At 45.0% G+C, this 19501-nt stretch overlaps 3 protein-coding genes across 3 annotated transcripts; 2 read left to right on the top strand and 1 right to left on the bottom strand.

Annotated features, from left to right (window-relative positions):
* Positions 1 to 1401: 1401 nt before the first annotated feature.
* Positions 1402 to 5630, top strand: LOC127319126 (uncharacterized). Its single transcript, XM_051349335.2, has 2 exons — positions 1402 to 2114; positions 5258 to 5630. The coding sequence occupies exons 1-2, from the start codon at positions 1430 to 1432 to the stop codon at positions 5377 to 5379; spliced, it is 807 nt and encodes a 268-aa protein (XP_051205295.1). The 5' UTR covers positions 1402 to 1429; the 3' UTR covers positions 5380 to 5630.
* A 3352-nt stretch (positions 5631 to 8982) lies between these two features.
* Positions 8983 to 14176, top strand: LOC127319127 (UDP-glucuronic acid decarboxylase 4). Its single transcript, XM_051349336.2, has 6 exons — positions 8983 to 9725; positions 10410 to 10556; positions 12658 to 12737; positions 12827 to 12910; positions 13010 to 13084; positions 13549 to 14176. Exons 1-6 carry the CDS (start codon positions 9134 to 9136, stop codon positions 13864 to 13866), a joined length of 1296 nt encoding a protein of 431 aa, XP_051205296.1. The 5' UTR covers positions 8983 to 9133; the 3' UTR covers positions 13867 to 14176.
* LOC127319128 (caffeoylshikimate esterase) lies at positions 14154 to 19072 on the bottom strand. Its single transcript, XM_051349338.2, has 7 exons — positions 18810 to 19072; positions 18624 to 18717; positions 18464 to 18496; positions 15471 to 15617; positions 15239 to 15369; positions 15001 to 15138; positions 14154 to 14801 (listed from the first exon to the last, which is right to left on the bottom strand). Exons 1-7 carry the CDS (start codon positions 19038 to 19040, stop codon positions 14331 to 14333), a joined length of 1245 nt encoding a protein of 414 aa, XP_051205298.1. The 5' UTR covers positions 19041 to 19072; the 3' UTR covers positions 14154 to 14330.
* Between the last annotated feature and the right edge of the window lie 429 nt (positions 19073 to 19501).

Raw genomic sequence — 19501 nt, 5'->3', positions numbered from 1 at the left:
CATACCATCTGTATTTCACTATCTCTTCGCCGAACTAGTGCACCTATACATCTGACAAGTGTATTAGGTATGTTGGGGACACAAGAGACTTCTTGTATCGTGATTGCAGGGTTGCTTGAGAGGGATATCTTTGACCTCTTCCTCCCTGAGTTCGATAAACCTTGGGTGATCCACTTAAGGAAAAACTTGCTGCTGTTCTACAAACCTCTGCTCTTGGAGGCCCAACACTGTCTACAGGAAAAGAAGCGTGAGTAGACATCACCTCCTTTGGTACCTAAGTTGCAGGGTCTGGGGATAGCAACGATCCAAATAAGTTCAGCATAATCGAAGCGATTAGCAGTAAAAGTACACCTACAATATTCAGAACAACTAGACTCTGCGACCCTTCTTCCCCTTTGTCCAAGCAGCAACCAGCCAAACTCTACGCTCTCTCTCCCAAGCTTTGTATGGCTCCATTTGCACTGAATCTCAGGGGTGGCGTCACCCTCAACCCCTCCAGTCGCAGGTACGACGGCGGTTGGTGTTGCTATCTCCCATCTCCTCCTTCTCCACCACGACGAACCCAAGCATGACAGCTGGCCCCTCATCTTCTCCTCTTTCGCGGTGCAGTAGAGCCCTCCTCTCGCTCCCAAGCATGGTGGTGGTCCCTAGCCGTCGGCCGGCCCCCTTATCCCCGCCACGACGAGCATCTCCCCAATTCGAGGCCCAACCAAATCCCTCGGGAAGTGGGCTCACCAGGCGGTGCTAGTGGGAGGTGGGATGCTCCTGGCGACGGTTCCAGGATGTGGGGTCTGCCCTCCACCAATGATAGGGGAGGAGATCCGGCCTTGCTCGAGGTAGGGTGGAGAGGGTCTGCCCCAACGGATCTGAGGGCGAGGGAGGAGGACTAGGGGCGGCGCTGGAGATTCGAGTTGCCGGGAGGGTCACCCATGTGGTACGGAATGTCGCCGATATGGGAGACGGTGGAGGCGGTGGATGGGGAACATAGTAGGTGGGTAGCGCGCATGGTATGAATTGGAAAACATAGGTGGGACTGCACATCGTTGTCAAAGTAGTCGTTGTCAAAGTTGTGGAAACGGATGCATTTTGATCGATCACATCGAACGGACAAGGAGCGAGTGCTCAAACAAAGAACTAGCACCCGAGTACTTTTTAGCAATTGAGGTATTGGATTGGATACTCCCTCTCTCAGAGTTTATTAAACGTGCGTGTACCCTAAGTCACAAATTTGATCAAATTAGCATTAGTTTTATGTTATAAAAATTATATCATCATACAATTTAGATACTCTATTTTCTAATGATATAATTTTTACATTATATAATTTAAATTATATAGGTTAAATTGGTGACCTCTAAGATCGCAGGAAGTATATATTTTTTATATATAGCGTTGCTATTGCGTTGTAATTCGTCCAATCCATCTTGAGATGAGATCGGGAGCAGTACCACCGTGTCCGCTCTCCAGCCCAAACCCTAATCCCGATGCTCCCCCTTCGCCGGCGATGACACCGCGTGTGCCGCCGTTCCGCCATTACCCAGCGCACCTTGTCCTCAGCGACGCCGTTGCTGCCTGGCACCCCTTCCACAAGAAACAATGCCTCTCCGATCGCTCCACCGCTCCCCCCTCCGCCCAACTCGCGGACGCAGCCTCCGCGGAAGCCGCAACCCCTCCCCCTTCCGTCGGTGGTAGCGGAGGATCCTTCCGGTGGCTCGGGCTCCGCAAGCGCCGGCGCCGCGGAGGAGTCTCCCGGTCGGTCTCTGGCCGCAGTAGCGACCGCCGGAGATCCGGCACGTGCTCCGATTTCCACGTCACGTGCGGTCCCGGTGGTGGTGGCGCCACGGATTCCAGTGGGGAGATGTGGGCATCGGATGTTGGGGAGTTGCGGGCAAGGGACGTTCCTATGGCGCCGGAGTTCGCCTCGCCACCCGTTGGAGGGGCTGGATCAGGGGCTGGTGGGACGGCTACTGGGGTGGAGACGGCAGCGACCGAGTCCGGCTACGGAAGCGAGCCTGGGTACCGTGGGGATGTGGAACTTGGGTACGGGGATGAGATAGACGAGGAGGAGGAGGACGGGAGGCAGCAGGTGTTCTTCTGGGGCGGTGAGATCGGAGGTGATTGACGTGCTTAACTTCATTTCTTAGATATAATTGATTTTAGCTTTCCTTTTTTTTTTCTTCATAACTCTGAGTTGTAGGCATCGTTACATGTGCAGTTCTGAAAAATAAATCTTCGTATAATAGACCTCGTGAATGAATTCTATGAATAGAGATTTGGTTATGGTGGATATTTCTTGCTTGAGATAAAATGAGTAGAGGTTTTTGAGTTTTCCGAGTCTTTATGTCCAAACTATCTTCTTGCTCATCAGACGTAGGTTTTACTTATGTTTGTTGCACAAATTGTCATATTTTGTTTGTATGTTTGATTGGTTCCAGGTCGGTACTGAAGTAAATAATGCAATAGATTAATGGAGCCACAGTGACTTTAGTGAACATGCATTTGGTTTGCTGTACACTTTAGTGGTTTGGTTGATTCATTAACGGCTTGATTGATTTTTGTTGGTCATTCTAAGAAATTGGGTAAAAAAATAGCCACAATTGTGTTGATAACTGTGACGTTTGACCATTAGATCGTGCATTAGAGTTAAGTCGTTTTGTGATACATGGTTCTTTTTGTATTTTGTAAATTAACCCTACAAAATGTATCTTTCGTTTTTATTTTTGAGGATCTAAAAAAAAATGTATCTTGTATGGTAAGTAATTTTCGTATGGAACTAATAAACCTTAAGTTGGAATTTGCAATAACTTTACTTATGTATATCTCCTCCAGGTATTTCACAGAGTTATGAAGTTGCATGACACAAGTGAAGTTGCAATAACTTTACTTGTTTGCAATTGGATTTTAGTAGTAAGCCTCATGCGTAAACAAATCAGTTAATTATGAAGATTATTCATATTTTACAGTATAATGGATTTAATTTTCAAATTTTACCTTGTTCAGTTTGTGAGTAAATTATACTAGACAATGTATTCCATTTCTTTCAGTGAAAAGGGCTCAGTTTGTTCCTTAATGAACCCACACAACAGTGTGCTAGACTAATTTGACAGCTCACAAGCTTCCAATCCCTATGAAATAACATAATTTATTCCTTGATGACACAAAATTTTCTAAAATATTGTTGTTTCTACCCTAATTATAGTAGAATCTAACTTGAGTCTGTATGGGAGCTGGTACTGAGCACAATTCAGCAGAAGTTACTATAGATAAGTCATCAGGCCTGTAGCGCAATTTTGAGTTGCCCTATTGATGCTTGTGTAGAGCTCTAAAATTTCAAGGTTTTCTAGTTGACATCTTCATCTTAGAAGATACACATTCATGTTGTTTTTTACTTTCTGCTTTGAAAGTTGTTTCCCATAGTAGTTTCTTGCTGTGACAGTTCGTTGGTATGTTTATTTGCACCTAATATTGCTGCTATAATCGGATTAGTCCATCTGTTTGAGCAATTATTACTTTCACCTATTTTATTCACAATTAACATCTAGCTTACTGAGCTGTTGCTTGTTAGCAATGTTTGTTGGTGGAATGCAACTATTGCAGGTCGACACAAGTCTTCTCTTGATGTTGGTAGTTCCTGTCCCTGAGGCTATTGGACGAAACTACGTTTGATGACATTGTCCACTTATGCTGATTTTTTAAAGTAGGATAAGTGTCTCACCAGCTAGACCAAATTTTAAGGAATGAAGCTATTAATTCCCGCATGTATAAATGCTAAAGCATGTACAAGATTAAGTAACACTTAACTCGACACACACAACAAATCAACTTTGTGTGGTTGCTAGTGTGCCTGCTAAAGCATATTTACCACATTCTAGAATTTTTAAAGCTATTCTTTTCGTGGGCTGTCATATCTTACTATTGTATCATTCAGTCATACAAAAATAAAAAATATATCTGGCATGTTGCTTGTTATCGTTGACTCACCAATCTAGTAGCGATTATAAAGTATAACTAACACGACTGTAAGTCCTAGCAGCCTCTTAGAACTGCTTCTAGAATACTAATTAGTATTGGTCATGTCCATTTATGCTTGATTATTTGTTCAAAATTAACCGGTTTTACAAAACAAACAGAATATTGCTAGGGTTCACAAATGGAACTAAAATATTCCCTAACTGGTAATGTCAGAAATCGTATGGCAAACTTAACTTATAAGTTGCAATCCTGTTGTTAGCTTAGGACTGGTTTTACCATAAATTTCTTATTAGACATTGTCATTGAAAATTATGTCCGTGGGATGTGATTCCTGGAAGCATGATTGCACTTTGTGGGTTACTAACTTACGCCCACTCATACAATTTTAGAAACTTGGGTTGTTGTTACGGTTCCCAATTCATGCCTTCCATTTTGGATATTTTGCTACTCATTATACACTTAGTTTGGTAGGTTTAGATTATGTCTTGGAATAGGCTTAATACTATCACAAGATCGATAAAAGTAAAACGCTAAAATATATGCAAAGGCAAATAAATACTTTACCACCCATTATCTTGGTGGGTAGCAGATTAGACATTGGTCATCGTTGTTAATCCACTTTTGTACGAAGTCCATTGGTCTACGGAAGATCATTTTGGAAAAGTGATGTAGTTGCACTTGATATCTTTTCACCAATTAAATGAAATCTGAAGCTATAACCTGTAAGCCCTGTTGAGAATATATGGATTGTCTTAATTTCCTGTGAGATTCCTATGTTCAAAGCATGTCTTAAATATTTTCAAACTTGCTAGCATGGTTCACACTTCAGAATTGCTGTAATACAATAGTTGAAAGTGATATTTGACATGGATATGCATGTGATATTTGTATCATTACATTAGGTTATTTTTAAATATTTATTGACCAGGTTGCCAGTTTTGGAGATCTTCACTTGTCCTTGGCAAACACTATCTTCTAAGGTTTCCATGCTTTCACACAATAGTTGCTCTATCTACAGTCTATCTGGTTTTTTCACCATCCTGTATGTGTGATCAGTCTCTTCGTTTCTGCTGTAAATTACCTGACTGGAAATGATCTTTAGTGCCAAAAGGGGTGATGTTATGTTGTAATGTGATGTTGATTCCGGTTTATGGTGCATGTATTGGTGTCCCTTGCGGCTACCTATCTTGGAAATGCATTATTGCTTTGTGCCTGGTCTATATAGTAATTCTGGTATTATTCTAAAATCTGCATTACTCACTTTTTTTTTCCTACTTCGTTGCAGACTGCATCGCCGATATGGACAAGATGGCCATTGTTGGTGACAATAATTTTGGGGAGCAGAAGAGTCATCACCGATGCAGGCGAAAGAAGCATGATGTGAGGATGTTGGATGCCTTGAAATGACAAGGTTAATAACGCTGGTAAATATCTTGATATGTGTTGTCTCATGGCTTGTGTGCCCGAGGCAAGTTCTCCGGTGGAACTAGTTATTACTGGTGTCTCGCTATGTGTTAGCTGTTTCCGGACAACTATTAGTTTCTGAACATGTAGATCTTGTGTAGGAATGTTTCCAAAGAATTCTGTACATACCTAGTATCATTTGAACTGCTACGCGTAGTGCTTTACTGGTGGAGTTTACTTTTATTATGCATTCACACATGATATTCAGTTAGCAATTTTTTGCTTTGTTTTGTTCCACTGAAATTTAACGTTTATGTAGAGGTGCATATTGTGGTACGAGGCAAGGCCATCTCTAGTTTGGGGCCATGGCGAAGTGCGAAGTAAGGCCCTAAGTTTTGAAAAAAAAATGCATAAAGCTTCTCTAATTAAACATATTTCACTTAATTATATAACTTTAATATGTGATATTTCGTACAATATTCAAAGCATGGAAAGTATTAATGCTAAATAAATCACTTATCTCGTTTTTTTTTAATGAACTGTTCAATTCTATCTTCATATTTATCTTCTCCATTGCATTCTCAATTGCTATTGTCCCAACCTGTTGAGTCTTTCTTGTGTCATTGTAGAACACAAGATTTCAATAATTTGAGTTCAGAAAAACTCTTCGGTGCAAATACCATAATAATAGCAATGGGTGCTAGAAGCTGTGCTGATGGACCTGGCCCTGCCGCCCTAGGCACGCGGACAACTGCTCTATGTTCCCTTGGCCTTCGGACCGAGTAATTGCATAGACTGCACATCCTCGTCGAGGAGCCTGGTACCAGATGCACTGTTGCAGCAAGGTCGCCACGGAGAACATTGCTGCATTACATGCTAATCCAAAGATCGTGTCTGTTGTGCTATCAAACCATGATCACGGTACGGTCGACATTCATGCTGCAATGTCCTGATTCTGCGCCTGGAATGTGACTGGTGCCCTGAAACCAAGGCGCGTTCACCATGGTCTTTCTTCGGTGTTCTTTCTGCCCCTATGCGGGTCACCATCTCTCTTCAATCCCTAGAGGATATATCGGGTTGATAGTTGCTCCAGGTTGTCTAAGGCCTTCGAGATCCCTTTCATGGTATTCTTGAGGTCGTTACGAATGTTGCATCAAATTTTGTTGTCTTTGCTAATGATTGAGCATAGTTGCCCAATCCTTTCTCGATAGACAAGGATGGGTTGAGCAGCTATGACCTGGGAATAGAAGGGGTTCTAGAGGACTGGGCACGACATGAACAATCAAACCTATTGCTAATGTCTCCCATTCCACCTCATCGCTGGAGTTGCTAGCCTATATAGGGTGGTGCGATCACAATGTAGTATTCTCGCTCTGACATGCACGAGTTGAAGATGGAGTATGGTGTAGACTTAGTAGCCGGAGACCCTACATGACAAATAGCATCACCGGAAGTTGTAGATGCATTACACATGGCTTAGAAGGTGCCATATGGATATGTGGTCTAATATCGAACCGATGACATGTATGCGACTAGGCAACAATTGTTTGTCTATTGAGCATGTTCGGCGGGGCAGTAGTTGATATTGTCTAATGCCACACCGTAGAGCTTCTTGGATACGCCTTGACCAGTCAAGGGAACATCGACAACGACCTCCAGGATAACAAAGAAGGACGCTATTGGGAGAGTTCAGCTCAATATATCCTTTTCAATCAATCAAATCTCATATACCTGGGCATGTTTGGTTGCCTACAACTATTTCCCAACAACGTTCGTGGGAGCCTGGCTTTGTTGGAAAAACACATACCATAGATGTTTGGTTACCCGCACGAGAGTGTTTTGACCGCCTCTTTCAAATATGGTGATGCTACCATCTCCTCACACACCACATAGGCATTAAAACAGACCAATAAAAACATCACATAGCATATATTTGTTCTATCATGTAGCACATAGGTAGGCTGAACTTAAGAATATCAAGGTAAACATCCTAATACAAAAGATGTATTCAGTTTGAAACAACACTAATTACACCAGGGGCATACACCCTCATACAAAAGTTAGTTTCAACGATAATGCTTACATCAAGGGTCAAGCCCCCGATATGAAAGAAATGGTTCATCCACCTCGCCCCTTAGACATAGCGAGGATAGGAGACCAACATCCAAGAAGAGGGTCGATGTTGAACACATTCACCTTGAAGTTGATGTCGTGGACCATGATGTCGTTGGCATGAACTATATCAACAGCTGCATGTTGAACACTTGCCTGCACCACGATATTTTTCGCCCGGTGGTTCAACAAGAGGATGTCTTCCAGTACCGGTGGTGTGGGCAGTTGGAGGCACACCTTCTCGTACTCAGTCTTCACGTTCTTGTGATCAACGAAAGCATGTTCGAATCAACATAAGAGACATGCTTTCCATTGACATTGATGTCTTTGCAAGCTTAGCATTCACATGCATGTCCAAATAATCACGTCACTTACACTAATGTAAAGCCAAGATCGACATGTCAATCCAAGCTCGACATTTACGTCCCGCACAGTCATACACAAGCACCTAAAATCTAAGAAATGGTGAAAATCAAGTCACCCACATTCATAGACATAATCTCAAACCAAGGATAATCAAATTATCAAGCCTACACATGCAAGATTAACCCCTAAACCCAATCATCTCGAATCTAAATATACGTAATGTTTTAAATCGGTGTTACAGAGGGTGTCGGAGAAGGAGGAGAGCTACCTCCACAGGGTAAAGAATACGTAAATTCCCTTTTTCAAAGACCCCATCGCCGCTTGAATGTCACTGGCTCTGATATCCCCGCTAAACTTGTCGATGTCCCCACTGATGTTATGCTCAACCCCGTTATTGCAGAGGCCGAAGAACTCACGAATGTGCCCTTGGGTAGTTGACTCAAAATTATGACCAATTGTGGGAGGGGACGAAAGGGCAAGGCTTCAACCCATTAGATAGGTCGACGAGCTTATATTGACGCATGTCTATCTCATGGTCACCACAACGATGCCAAATCGAGGGAAGGCGGATCTCGAGATGGAGGCTCCATCAAAGAGACTGATGGGTAATGCGAGAGTTAAGAGAATGGAGCGGGGTGCTGCTTTGAGGAGCGTGCATGCCCGGTCCAACCTCTCATGCAGGAAATGGAACACCCGATTTTTACATTCCACTTGGATGGTTGACGTGGAAGTGGTCAACCAACAAGCTCTACATGAAAGTGTTATTTATGTGATCATTGCCTCTTTTGAAACCAAAGTTGGGCCGATTTAGGCTTGTCTCATACAATATTTTCCTACAGAAAAGCATATTTCGTTTGAAACTTGGACAAGACTGAATTTTGTTGTAACAGCTGAGTGTTGGGGCCTAGAAAGAAGCACATTTCTTTGGAAACTTATAGCTTTGTCCACAGATCACGGAAAATAAAGTTGAACTACCGTTGCACGTTAGTTAAGTAAAAAAGTTGATCTTACAACGCGATTGACGGCTCCGTAGAAATCGACGGCACCGCGGAACTCCACACCCTCGTCTGCTCCACCTCGCAAAGCAGTCGTCACAAGTGACATCTCGTATATAAGATCTTCCCCGCCCGCCTCTCCCAGATCGCCCGCAGCGGTAAACCTCGGCAACGCGTTTGCCGAGCTGTCCAGGTCCAACACCCCAATTTCCCATCTTTTCACACTCAGCTTCAAACCGTCTAACAGTCAGAGGTCAATTTTGCATCCAGGCCATTCGCCGGAGATGGCGTCGGAGCTGACTTACCGCGGCGGGCCGGCCGCAGGATCCGCCTCCGATGGCGGCGAGTACTCGCCCAAGCCCTCCAAGCCGCTCTCCTGGCTCCCGCGCGCCGCCCGCTACGCAACCGCCGAGCACCGCCCTCTCTTTGCCCTCGTCGGCATGCTCTTCGCCGCCGCCATCTTCGCCCTCTCCTCCTCCTCCTCCCCGGTCGGGTACAGCTCCCCCTCCGGCGCCGTCGCTGCCTCCTTCAACCACCTCGTGACCGGCGCGCACCCGTCGCTGCACGAGTCCGTCGGCGGCAAGGTGCCCCTGGGGCTGCGCCGGCGCGTGCTGCGGGTCCTCGTGACCGGCGGCGCCGGCTTCGTCGGGAGCCACCTGGTTGACCGCCTCATGGAGCGCGGCGAGAACGTCATCGTGGTCGACAACTTCTTCACGGGCCGCAAGGGGAACGTCGCGCACCACCTCGCCAACCCCAGATTCGAGGTCATCCGCCACGACGTTGTCGAGCCCATACTGCTCGAGGTCGATCAGATCTACCACCTCGCCTGCCCTGCCAGTCCCGTGCACTACAAGTACAACCCAATCAAGACTATCATATCCTTACCCAATTATACCTCCTCTGAATTCTCTCCCAGTACTATCGCTCTTCCCAAATATGCTTATTGCTCTTTGAATTGCTCGATTTGTTCGTCTCTTTGGGTTAGTTTGCTTAGTTTTGGGGTCAATTTTATGGCTTTGGCTGGAAATAATGCGCTTTTGATGGTTTCTCTGTTGCTGGTGGAGTGATAATTGATTAGACAAGCATTTTATCCTTAAAACTTTGTACTTTGTATGATAGATAGACACCAAAAATAAACTGTTTGCTTAACGTTGTTCTATGTACTAACTTCCACTAGGAATATAAATCAAAGTCGTAACCTGACCTAGACATTCATGTACGTTATTACATTTTTTTTAGTTGAAGAGATTAGGTCCAAATTGCTGACCTTTTCTTTCTAATCAATGATGCGTCCTTATCACTTAACATCATATTCACGTCTCTCCTTTTCCAACTGCTAACGCTAGCTAGCTAGCTAGTGGAGTTCTAGCCTAACTACTACACGATCTCAATATAGTCAAAAGCTGTATCACAAATGTTGTTCCATTTTAGCCTAACTAGTAACTACTGCACAATCTCAATATAGGCAAAAGCTGTATCACAAATGTTGTTCCATTGGCTAACAGCAGCTGCATCACTTTACATATGGTTATAGTGACCCTTAACGTTTTAGATGACACAAGACCAACGTTGTTGGAACACTCAACATGCTTGGATTGGCAAAGAGGATTGGGGCAAGATTTCTCCTCACAAGCACCAGCGAGGTCTATGGTGATCCTCTCCAGCACCCTCAGGTGGAGTCATACTGGGGCAATGTCAATCCCATTGGTACCAATTCTTCCTCCTAACACTTTGTTTCACTAATTCCTTAATGCACCGTGCAATAGCATCAACACAAATACTTTATTGAACTTAACTTCAGTGTTCTTATTAAGGCTTTGCAGTTTAATTGTGGAGAAATAGTAGGGAAGCATACATATGGTGTATGTTTCTTTGTTGTAAAAAACATTCCCCTGCTAGATAACTGAATGGCAAAGCGAGTGTGGCATTTTGTAGACCAAGCTACATGTAGTTTTTTTTTTCAAAACTTGAAAATGGCATTTTAACGTTTCAAAAAATTGAAAATGGCACTTTAACGTTTTGAAAAATTCTGAAAAACAACCTTGATATAGGCAGCGTTGTATTCTATAAACGTGCAAAATTTCAACTTGAGATACCTTATATTCCTAGGTACTGCAAAAATAACAAAAGTGGAAATTTGAAGTAGTGAACAGTGCAAACTTTGAAACCTCCAAAATTTTCAGATTTTGTCATTTTTGTGTGGCCAGAAATAGAAGGTGTTTTGAGTTGAAATTTTGCATGTTGGAAGAGTACATCATTATCAACATCTAGATTTTTTTTTCAGTTTTTTTGGAAACTGCAAAGTGTCATTTTCAAGTTTTTCAAGAAAAGGCCTACATTTAGCCCGAGCTACATTTGCAGTTTCCGATGGCAAAGTAAGTTAGTAAGCACATCGTGCTGCAACTGGTCATATGAAGCTACTGTCTATACAAACTGTCGAGAAAAGGGATGTTCTCACTTGGCAAAAATTCTCCCTATGTAATTCGCAAGGCAGTAATGATAGTATCCCTAAAATAAGTGGTTCACTTTTACTAAGTAATGGGGAAGATGACTGAAACATGTCACTGAGGCATTGACTCTACTATGATACAGGCTGGAATTGTAAATGCTGAGAATTGTTATTTTTGGTTGTGAACGTGGAATCATGCTTTAATCTTTGCAATAGAAGCACACAATTTAGGTTTGTAGAATTATGGGCAGAGGAGATAGCCACTTATTGGACCCCCTAATAAAGCAAGAGTTTATTATCACAAAACTGCAGTAAGGCCAGGTTAGTTTAACCAAACTAGTAGTGGAAGCTGACCAAGAAGATAACATGAAATCAAGTTTTATAACAGAGCAGAGGAGAATTGGGTTAAACTAGACAACAATTGCTAATCCTTTTCTGACATACTCACTTTTGTAGTTTGTCAAAGACTTCTACTCAGTGGCGGAGCTTAAAAAAATCCCTGGCAGGCCAGGCTAATAGAAAGCACAAAAAAATTGTTCTGAACCGTACCACTTTACTAGACATTAGTCATTACTCAGATTTGTTTGTTCCCATGGCTGTTGCTATTTTCGAAATTGAAGAACAAATTCGGTAAAAATTCCCCCGTGCTATCGAAATGCTAACCAAGAATTAGGGGAAGAAATGAAAGTACATGGGCATGCAAATTAGAGAAGAGGTAGGGGCATTAGCTATTACTCAGATTTTGTTTGTTCCCATGGCTGTTGCAATTTGTGAAATTGAAGAACAAATTTGGTAAAAATTCCTCCATGCTATCGAATTGCTAACCAAGAATTAGGGGAAGAAATGGAAGTACATGGGCATGGAAATTAGAGAAGAGGTAGGGGCTTGATTGGATCACAGCGTCACTTTGCCAGCTGCTGGACATCCAGCTGGGGGTTGTGGCCGCCCCCTCACTGCGGGTCGCGGGAAGGTGCTGCTAGCCTGCTACCTTGTGTGATGCTCCTGCTCCAGCTCCACCGACCCCCCCCTGATCCATCTTGTTTTTCTGTCTAAATTGGTAAACCTAGGGATAGCTAGGCACCCCCGTTCCCAGGGCCATGGATTCTCTTGAGAGAAGCAGACTGGGAGAGTTGAGTGACCAGACAGGCAATGTAACGGGCAGGCTGCTGATGCCTTTCATATTTTGTTTACCAAATTATCAGTCAGAGTTTGGCACGAAACACGAATAATTTGGTAAACAAAATATGAAAGGCATCAGCAGCCTGCCCGTTACAAAATGGGGAGAGTATATTCAATGTGCACTAGTTTTTCCTGTTCTGACAGAGATTTGTATTTGAAAAAACTTTGTTTGAATCATAGGTGTCAGGAGCTGCTATGATGAGGGCAAGCGCACAGCTGAAACATTGACCATGGATTACCACCGTGGTGCAAACCTTGAGGTTTATGCCATTCAAGTTATTTGCTATTAAAAAATCAGATTTATTTGTTAAGAATATGCTAATTTAATTGTAATTTGTGTTTTATTTAGGTGAGGATTGCTCGAATTTTCAACACTTATGGTCCTCGCATGTGCATAGATGATGGCCGTGTTGTCAGCAACTTTGTTGCTCAGGTAGCTACCAGCTGCACCCTCCTCTTTTGACTCCTGAGCTGAAGGATAATTACATTGTTCATTTTATACTGCAATTGTCTTCATACATGTGGTTTTCAGGCACTAAGGAAGGAGCCTTTGACTGTCTATGGCGATGGCAAGCAGACCAGGAGCTTTCAATACGTTTCTGATCTGGTAGGTTTCCTTTTTGCACAATAGAGTATATGTACGATTGCAACTCCTTGAATCTGCACCTGTCTCATATGTATGAATTGCTTGCCTTATTTGCACAGACTATTTTGACTACAAGAAACCTTATTTTTCCTTTTTGGTGTCTATGAGCTGATCAATATGTTCTGGGTTGTTTCTGTACTGCATTGCGATGGGGTAGTAAGTGCACATTTATGGTCTGGTGAAGATCAGAATGTTGGTAATGGTTTCTTGCATAGACATATTTATATAACAAGCATGAGTTATGGTGAGGACCTGCGATTGCTTGTACCTCCGTTGGCCCAAGATGATCCGGACAGGGAAATGACCAGGATCACTGTGGTGGCTTACAGGGATGCCTGCTTATAGCGACTCTTAAATTCTACTGATACTATTGGAATACATATATCATAATGCTTCTTCTGATACTGATAGGATGCTTCTCTCAGGTGGAAGGGCTGATGAAGCTGATGGAAGGGGACCACATAGGACCATTCAACCTTGGTAATCCTGGTGAGTTCACCATGCTGGAGCTGGCTAAGGTGGTCCAGGACACCATTGACCCAAATGCACGCATTGAGTTCCGTGCGAACACTGCCGATGATCCACACAAGCGGAAGCCAGACATCACCCGCGCGAATGAACTCCTGGGCTGGGAGCCCAAGGTCCCTCTGCGTGAGGGCCTTCCCCTCATGGTCACGGACTTCCGCAAACGTATCTTTGGGGATCAGGAAGAGTCCACTACCACAGCTGGTGGCATGTCTTAACTTCATGGCAACTCCACACACTATAGTGAACTTCTGTAATTGATCGTGTACAAGTAAAGTAAAGGGTAAAACAATTGCAAGATTTGTAGAATTTGGCGTTGTGGTTTTGGCTCCATACCATACATATAGCTCTTTGGGCGATATGGAAATGGTACTACTACTAGAATATCTTGGTACTATTGTAGAGTGTACTCTGTAGTGATCTAAAGTGTTATAAGCTGTATATGTTCCAACATGAGCACTTCAGTTGCTTCCAAAGCTCATATATATTTTCCTTAAGATGCAAATGATGAAGAGATGGTTTGATCTACTATTGACCAAAATGTTCACTGCAGCGGAGGGAAAAAGGGAATGATCCGTGTGTCTCTACTTATGTTACATGCCTGTTACGCGTACATCGCCCAATTATTCGCCACTGGTTTTAGCAGGTTTTATAGCACTACGATTACATGCACTGATGTACACTACATTTCTGCATGGTGATGTGTCCGGCCGGTAAGCCCGCAGAGGAAGCGCGCACGTCGCCGCCGCTGAGGGTGGGTTGAGCCGTGGTCGGCGCCGTTCTCACCGACGATCTTGTCAGGGGCTGCCATCATCTTCATCAGCCGTTCCTCGAGCGTCCACACGCGGCTGCGCGCGTTGAGCCACGTGATGATGTCGGAGAAGATGGCCTCGACGTTCTCGTCTGGCTCGCCGGCGGTGAGGCCGTGCCACATCCCTGGGTAGAGCTTCATGGCCTTGTCCGTGCTGGCGGCGCGCTCGTACAGCGCACGGCTCACCTCCGGGTCGGTCACCGTGTCGGCCTCGCCGTGCAGGACCAAGAAGGGCAGCTTCACCTGTGATAGGCTGTCCTCTACATACATGCTGGTCCTGAGCATCTCCAGCGCCGTCTTGAGCCTCGGCTTGTCTTGGTAGATCAGCTTGTTCTTCCTGATCTGCTCGGCGTGGCAGAAACACGAGATCAGATTAGCTACTCACAAGTATATCGGTACTACTGAAAAAATAAAAATAAATCTTCTGCCGTTCTAAGCACTTAAAAAAATATGAAAATTCAGGCTGCCTCCCATGACATATGACTGGAACAAGGATGTCTGAACTCTGAAGAACAAGTAAACAGTACTTGATTTCACCGACCTTTTCGCGCTTGGCAGGGTCCTTGAAGGCAGCATCAATGACATCTTTGGTCGGAACGATCTTCCACTTGGGTATGACGTCCTCCACCTGCGTGAGGGCGGTGATCACCAGCGGGTGCGGCTTCACCTTCTCCGATATCTGAATCGGCGCAATCGAAAAAAAACTTCAGTTTAGGAAAATGCATGGCAAGAGAAACAAAAGAAACTCAAAATCCACCCATCTGATGCTGGCAGCAGACCTTGCACATGGGCGCGACGAGCACGGCGCCATCCCAGAACGCGGGGTCCTTCCTGTGCAGCAGCAGCGCCACCGCTCCGCCCATGGACTCGCCGTAGAGGAACCGGCTCTTGCTCCTGTATTCCTCCAGGTCTGCATTTTAGCCAGGCAAGTTCAGAATGTGTCTGAGAGCAAATACTTACTAAAGATCTCCTCCTTGTGCGAAACTAAGGAAACCATTTAGTGGTTGTTACCGCAGATGGACTTGTAGAACCGGTCGCAGTCGTCGACGAGGCGGTGGAAGCTGCGGATGTAGCAGCGGGTGCCCATGGACTTGCCGTGCCCTTCGTAGTCCATGCCGAACACGCCGTACCCTGCTGCCGCCAGCCGCAAGCCGCACGCTGTGATATTACATACATCACCATTATTACAGTTACGCAATGCTTGATCGCTTACACGATGAAATGCCGTCAGGTAGGGATGCAAAGCCCGTTCCCGATCCGCCCCGCTCCGTAGTTAAAATCAATCAGGTTAGTTGTACCACCATTTTAGTTATTCGTTCAGTTTGTACTGCGCTGCTTTAGCGGGCTTAGGCGGGACTTCACCAAAGGTTTCAAATAGCGGGGTATAGGCTATAGAGAGAGCCTGCGGAAAGGGCTATAGCCCCGCATGTTGTACTTGTTTGCACTGTTAGGGCACGTACAAAGGAAGCGATCACAAGTAGTCGCTCCAGTACAACCACATCAGCGCAAGCATGTGAGGCCACTGCTCGTTTTTCCATATGCCCAACGCACTAGTAGCTTCGTGACGCAAGCATACTGCACACAGTGCTCCATGGCCATCCAATCTCCTTCCTGCGTTTTACTTTTTTCCTTGTACTTTTTCCCATCTCCCCATTCTTTTTTCCTTTCTTTACTTGAGGATCATGCCTCCTCTGCAAGAAGTCACTGCCCCATCCGAACCTCCTTTTAACCTACACGGTGGCATCCGATCCTAGTTGGACATGTGAGGAAGTAAGTTGGGGCATACCATTGGCCATGCCCTTATTTGAACCAATTACTCCAGCTTAGCAAAGAGAAGGCTCGTGCTACTAGATCGACACACCATTTAATGGTCCATTAAAATGATGTAGAGGTGCCAGAGTGGACAGTGTGCATCCATCATCGTCTCCAACCTCTGCTCAGTTAAGCGATGTGGCCAGGCTCGCTCGCTCCACACACAGCGGGGCCTAACTGTAATCATCGATCAACGTCGACACTCGATCACATCCAAGTATCCAACCCCCACATTATATATAAGCACCGAAACCTTAATTGCACCCGTGAAAGAACACTATGCTACATCACGCGGTACGCTGGTAGACGCGCGACTACATACAGATACAGGGGTACCCCAGATACAGTATTGGCGACCACACTTCAGTAGCCAGTAGGGACATGTAGTTGCAGCCTCACATACATGATACATCATGGCATGGCAAGCCAATTGCGGTGGGTCTCCCTTAATGGCGATCCAACCGCACCTCACCGACGCCATGGGACAACGTACAGGGGGACACACCGCTAGGAGTATATAGCAGCCGCGGCTGCATATAAGATGTGTGGAGTCCACGCCGACGGCGGTGCTTATGGCCGCGAGCGATGATGGATGGGACGGTGTGGCGAGCTGGCCGGTCTAGCGCGGGCCTGATTGTGGTCAGACAGGGCAGCTCACCTATACAACCGGCGTGTTCCCTCGTGGATGAAAAGGACTTGCATTGAACACCATGTCCACAAGTTAAGTAGTAGGAGGATGCAGAGGTTTTGGGCCAGCATCTTGGAAGAAGGCAAAGCTTAGATTAGGCGGCCAACTAGCTACATGCGGCAACTACCTGCATAAGTTGGTGTGACTTTCTCAGTTTGGTGGTCTGTCCGTCTGCATCGACAAAACACCCACCTTAAATACTCCTAGTGATCCTACACTTCACTATATCAAGGAAAAAGTCCCACAAATATGTTTGTTTTTCTTAGATACATTGTACTAGATGGCGATACAGTAAGTTCAATGACTTGAGGTCTTCTGAAATCAGTCAATCCATCGCATCAGAAAGAGACAGAATGAAGCGCTTCAAGACTCAAGAGTCTGTACTGATAACCATCGTCACCTAAATTACTGTACTAGTATCAGCAATGTGGTTCACGCAGACGACGACTAGCCCAACAGGGTTGTCAGTGGTAATAATTGATTGCTAAAAGGGAGACAGGATGTTAAATTGGAGAGGGCCTTTCAATGGCGACCTGCCTGCCCGGGTCGGCTTTTAAATGCGTGCATCAGTAGATTAACGCCACCAGCAACTACTCCGGTATCTACCCTTTCTGGTATCAACTACCAGCCCGTCGTTCAGCTCTAGCGGATGCATATCAGGAAAACCTAGGTGGCGGTAAACTGGTGCATTCTCTTAATGAAGGCTAGAAATTTGGAGCATTATTCCTTCTAGAAGCCTTGCACTGAAAGCTACCCAACAGAAGGTCACCTACTCGAGACAACCACATATCTGCGCTAAACACCGCCACCAGAATTATGCAAATATGACCAGTAGTACTCCCTCCGGCACTAAATACTTGTCGTGGAGTTAGGCAAAATATAGGCTAAAATCTGTCTTTATTCACTGAATCAAGTATTTAGAGCCGGATGAAGTAATTTTTTTCTCCCCAGATTCTAGCAGAGGACAGTGAAAGTAATACAATTCCATGCCCCTGGTTTACGATCGATTGATGTTCTGTATGCACATTGCTTTGCTAGAGAGTACTATCTTTACTCGTTATCGTAAGCAAAAACTCATAAGCAAATACTGTACGCTGAGTACTATAGAGTCTAGAGCAAATACTGTGCGCTAGAGTCTACAGTAATGCACTACCGCAGACCTGTACTATGCTCTTAATTTGAGGCAGAGGGTAAGATTTATAGCATCTATGGGCAGCGGTGAATCACTACGTTCACAGACCCCTGAAGTAGCTAGTGGATGCATGTGAATTCATCAATCAAAGCCTGTGGAGACAATGAATAGCAGAGAAGGAGTAACTATCGTACGTATGGAAACACAAACAGCTCGGGGAACCTTTTTTGAAGCTTTCCCGTGTGCGTAATAGCCAGGAAATAGAGGAGAAAGGGAGGAAATCTTCACATGCATAATAAGGTGACCTCTCCGAGCAGATGCTCTTCATCTAAACTAGTAGTAGATCAAGACTCAAGTTTATGTCATCCATACCTCTCATGAAGCCGCTGCATTCCATCCCGTAACCTGAAGACCACATTAACATTAGCGGATATAAACGAGATATAGGCTTAATTTCGGCAGCCCTTTGCCTTCTTGTGTGGAAAGAACTAGCCGCAGCCGGTGAACTGTATGTATCAGCAGGAGGACGTACCGTGGCAGAGGAAGACGAGCGCCTTGGGCGATGTGGAGGCGGGCAGCCACCCGCAGGTGAAGAGCTGCAAGCCGCTCGAGTTCCTCACGTACTCCTGTCCATCCAGATTCCAGACACGGAAACAATCAGTAGGCGAGGTCGAACTGAAGAACCGACGAGTGCAATGTAGGAAGAAAACCCAATGACCTCATGGTATTCGACATCCATCCTCAAGACTTCACTCGAAGGGGAACCGGGGGAAGGACGAGCCCGGCGGACGGGAGGAGGAGGAGGCAGGCAGGCAGCGATGGTGGCAAAGCGGGGGTGGGTTGGATTCGGGTGCCGCGCGCTTGAAACTAGCCGTGCTAGGTTGTGTACCTGGAGCTTGGCCGGCGGAGGACGGGGACAACGCCTAAATCTGCAGGCGAGGAGAAGCATTTATGCCCTCGAGGCTGGTGGCGCGGAGCCGGAAGCGGACAACGACTTACCATCACCTTCGAACTGGTCACTTGGTCAGGTCTCGACTTTGTTTCCTTTTCCAAAGAAAAGATACACGCAAATACAGTTTCCACGAAATTGGGAAGTGACACGGTCTCAAAATTGTGGCAATCACCGAAACAGGCACACATAATTTTAAGTTAAATATATGAGACATCCAAGAACTTATTCTACGCAAATACTTTCACAAACTTGCACAAAATAGGGTGTAGTGGCGTAAATTCCCTTTGGCTCGCAGGCGTAGGTGTACCTACTGCTCACAAAAAAAGCTACAAATTCAAAAATAAAAAATCAGAATATAGATCTGAATATTTTATGTTCACACATGTTTGGCCATAAAATTATATTTTTGTGGCCAGTGTAGAACGACAATTTTCGGTACACCAAAATAGCTTTTCACG

Source organism: Lolium perenne, chromosome 3 (assembly GCF_019359855.2).
Source record: "Lolium perenne isolate Kyuss_39 chromosome 3, Kyuss_2.0, whole genome shotgun sequence".
Classification (NCBI taxonomy): Eukaryota; Viridiplantae; Streptophyta; class Magnoliopsida; order Poales; family Poaceae; genus Lolium; species Lolium perenne.
This window is presented reverse-complemented; position numbering and strand designations above follow the sequence as displayed.

Excerpts from the sequence above, each read along its gene's own strand:
- LOC127319126 (XM_051349335.2), top strand. The coding sequence starts at position 1,430 with ATGAGATCGGGAGCAGTACCACCGTGTCCGCTCTCCAGCCCAAACCCT. Across the intron at positions 2,115-5,257 it reads CTGGGGCGGTGAGATCGGAG|ACTGCATCGCCGATATGGAC; the intron begins GTGATTGACGTG and ends ACTTCGTTGCAG.
- LOC127319127 (XM_051349336.2), top strand. The coding sequence starts at position 9,134 with ATGGCGTCGGAGCTGACTTACCGCGGCGGGCCGGCCGCAGGATCCGCC. Across the intron at positions 10,557-12,657 it reads GGGCAATGTCAATCCCATTG|GTGTCAGGAGCTGCTATGAT; the intron begins GTACCAATTCTT and ends TTTGAATCATAG. Across the intron at positions 12,911-13,009 it reads TCAGCAACTTTGTTGCTCAG|GCACTAAGGAAGGAGCCTTT; the intron begins GTAGCTACCAGC and ends TGTGGTTTTCAG.
- LOC127319128 (XM_051349338.2), bottom strand. The coding sequence starts at position 19,040 with ATGCTTCTCCTCGCCTGCAGATTTAGGCGTTGTCCCCGTCCTCCGCCG. Across the intron at positions 15,618-18,463 it reads ATGCAGCGGCTTCATGAGAG|CGTGCGGCTTGCGGCTGGCG; the intron begins GTATGGATGACA and ends GTAATATCACAG. Across the intron at positions 14,802-15,000 it reads ACCCTGCCAAGCGCGAAAAG|ATCAGGAAGAACAAGCTGAT; the intron begins GTCGGTGAAATC and ends CACGCCGAGCAG.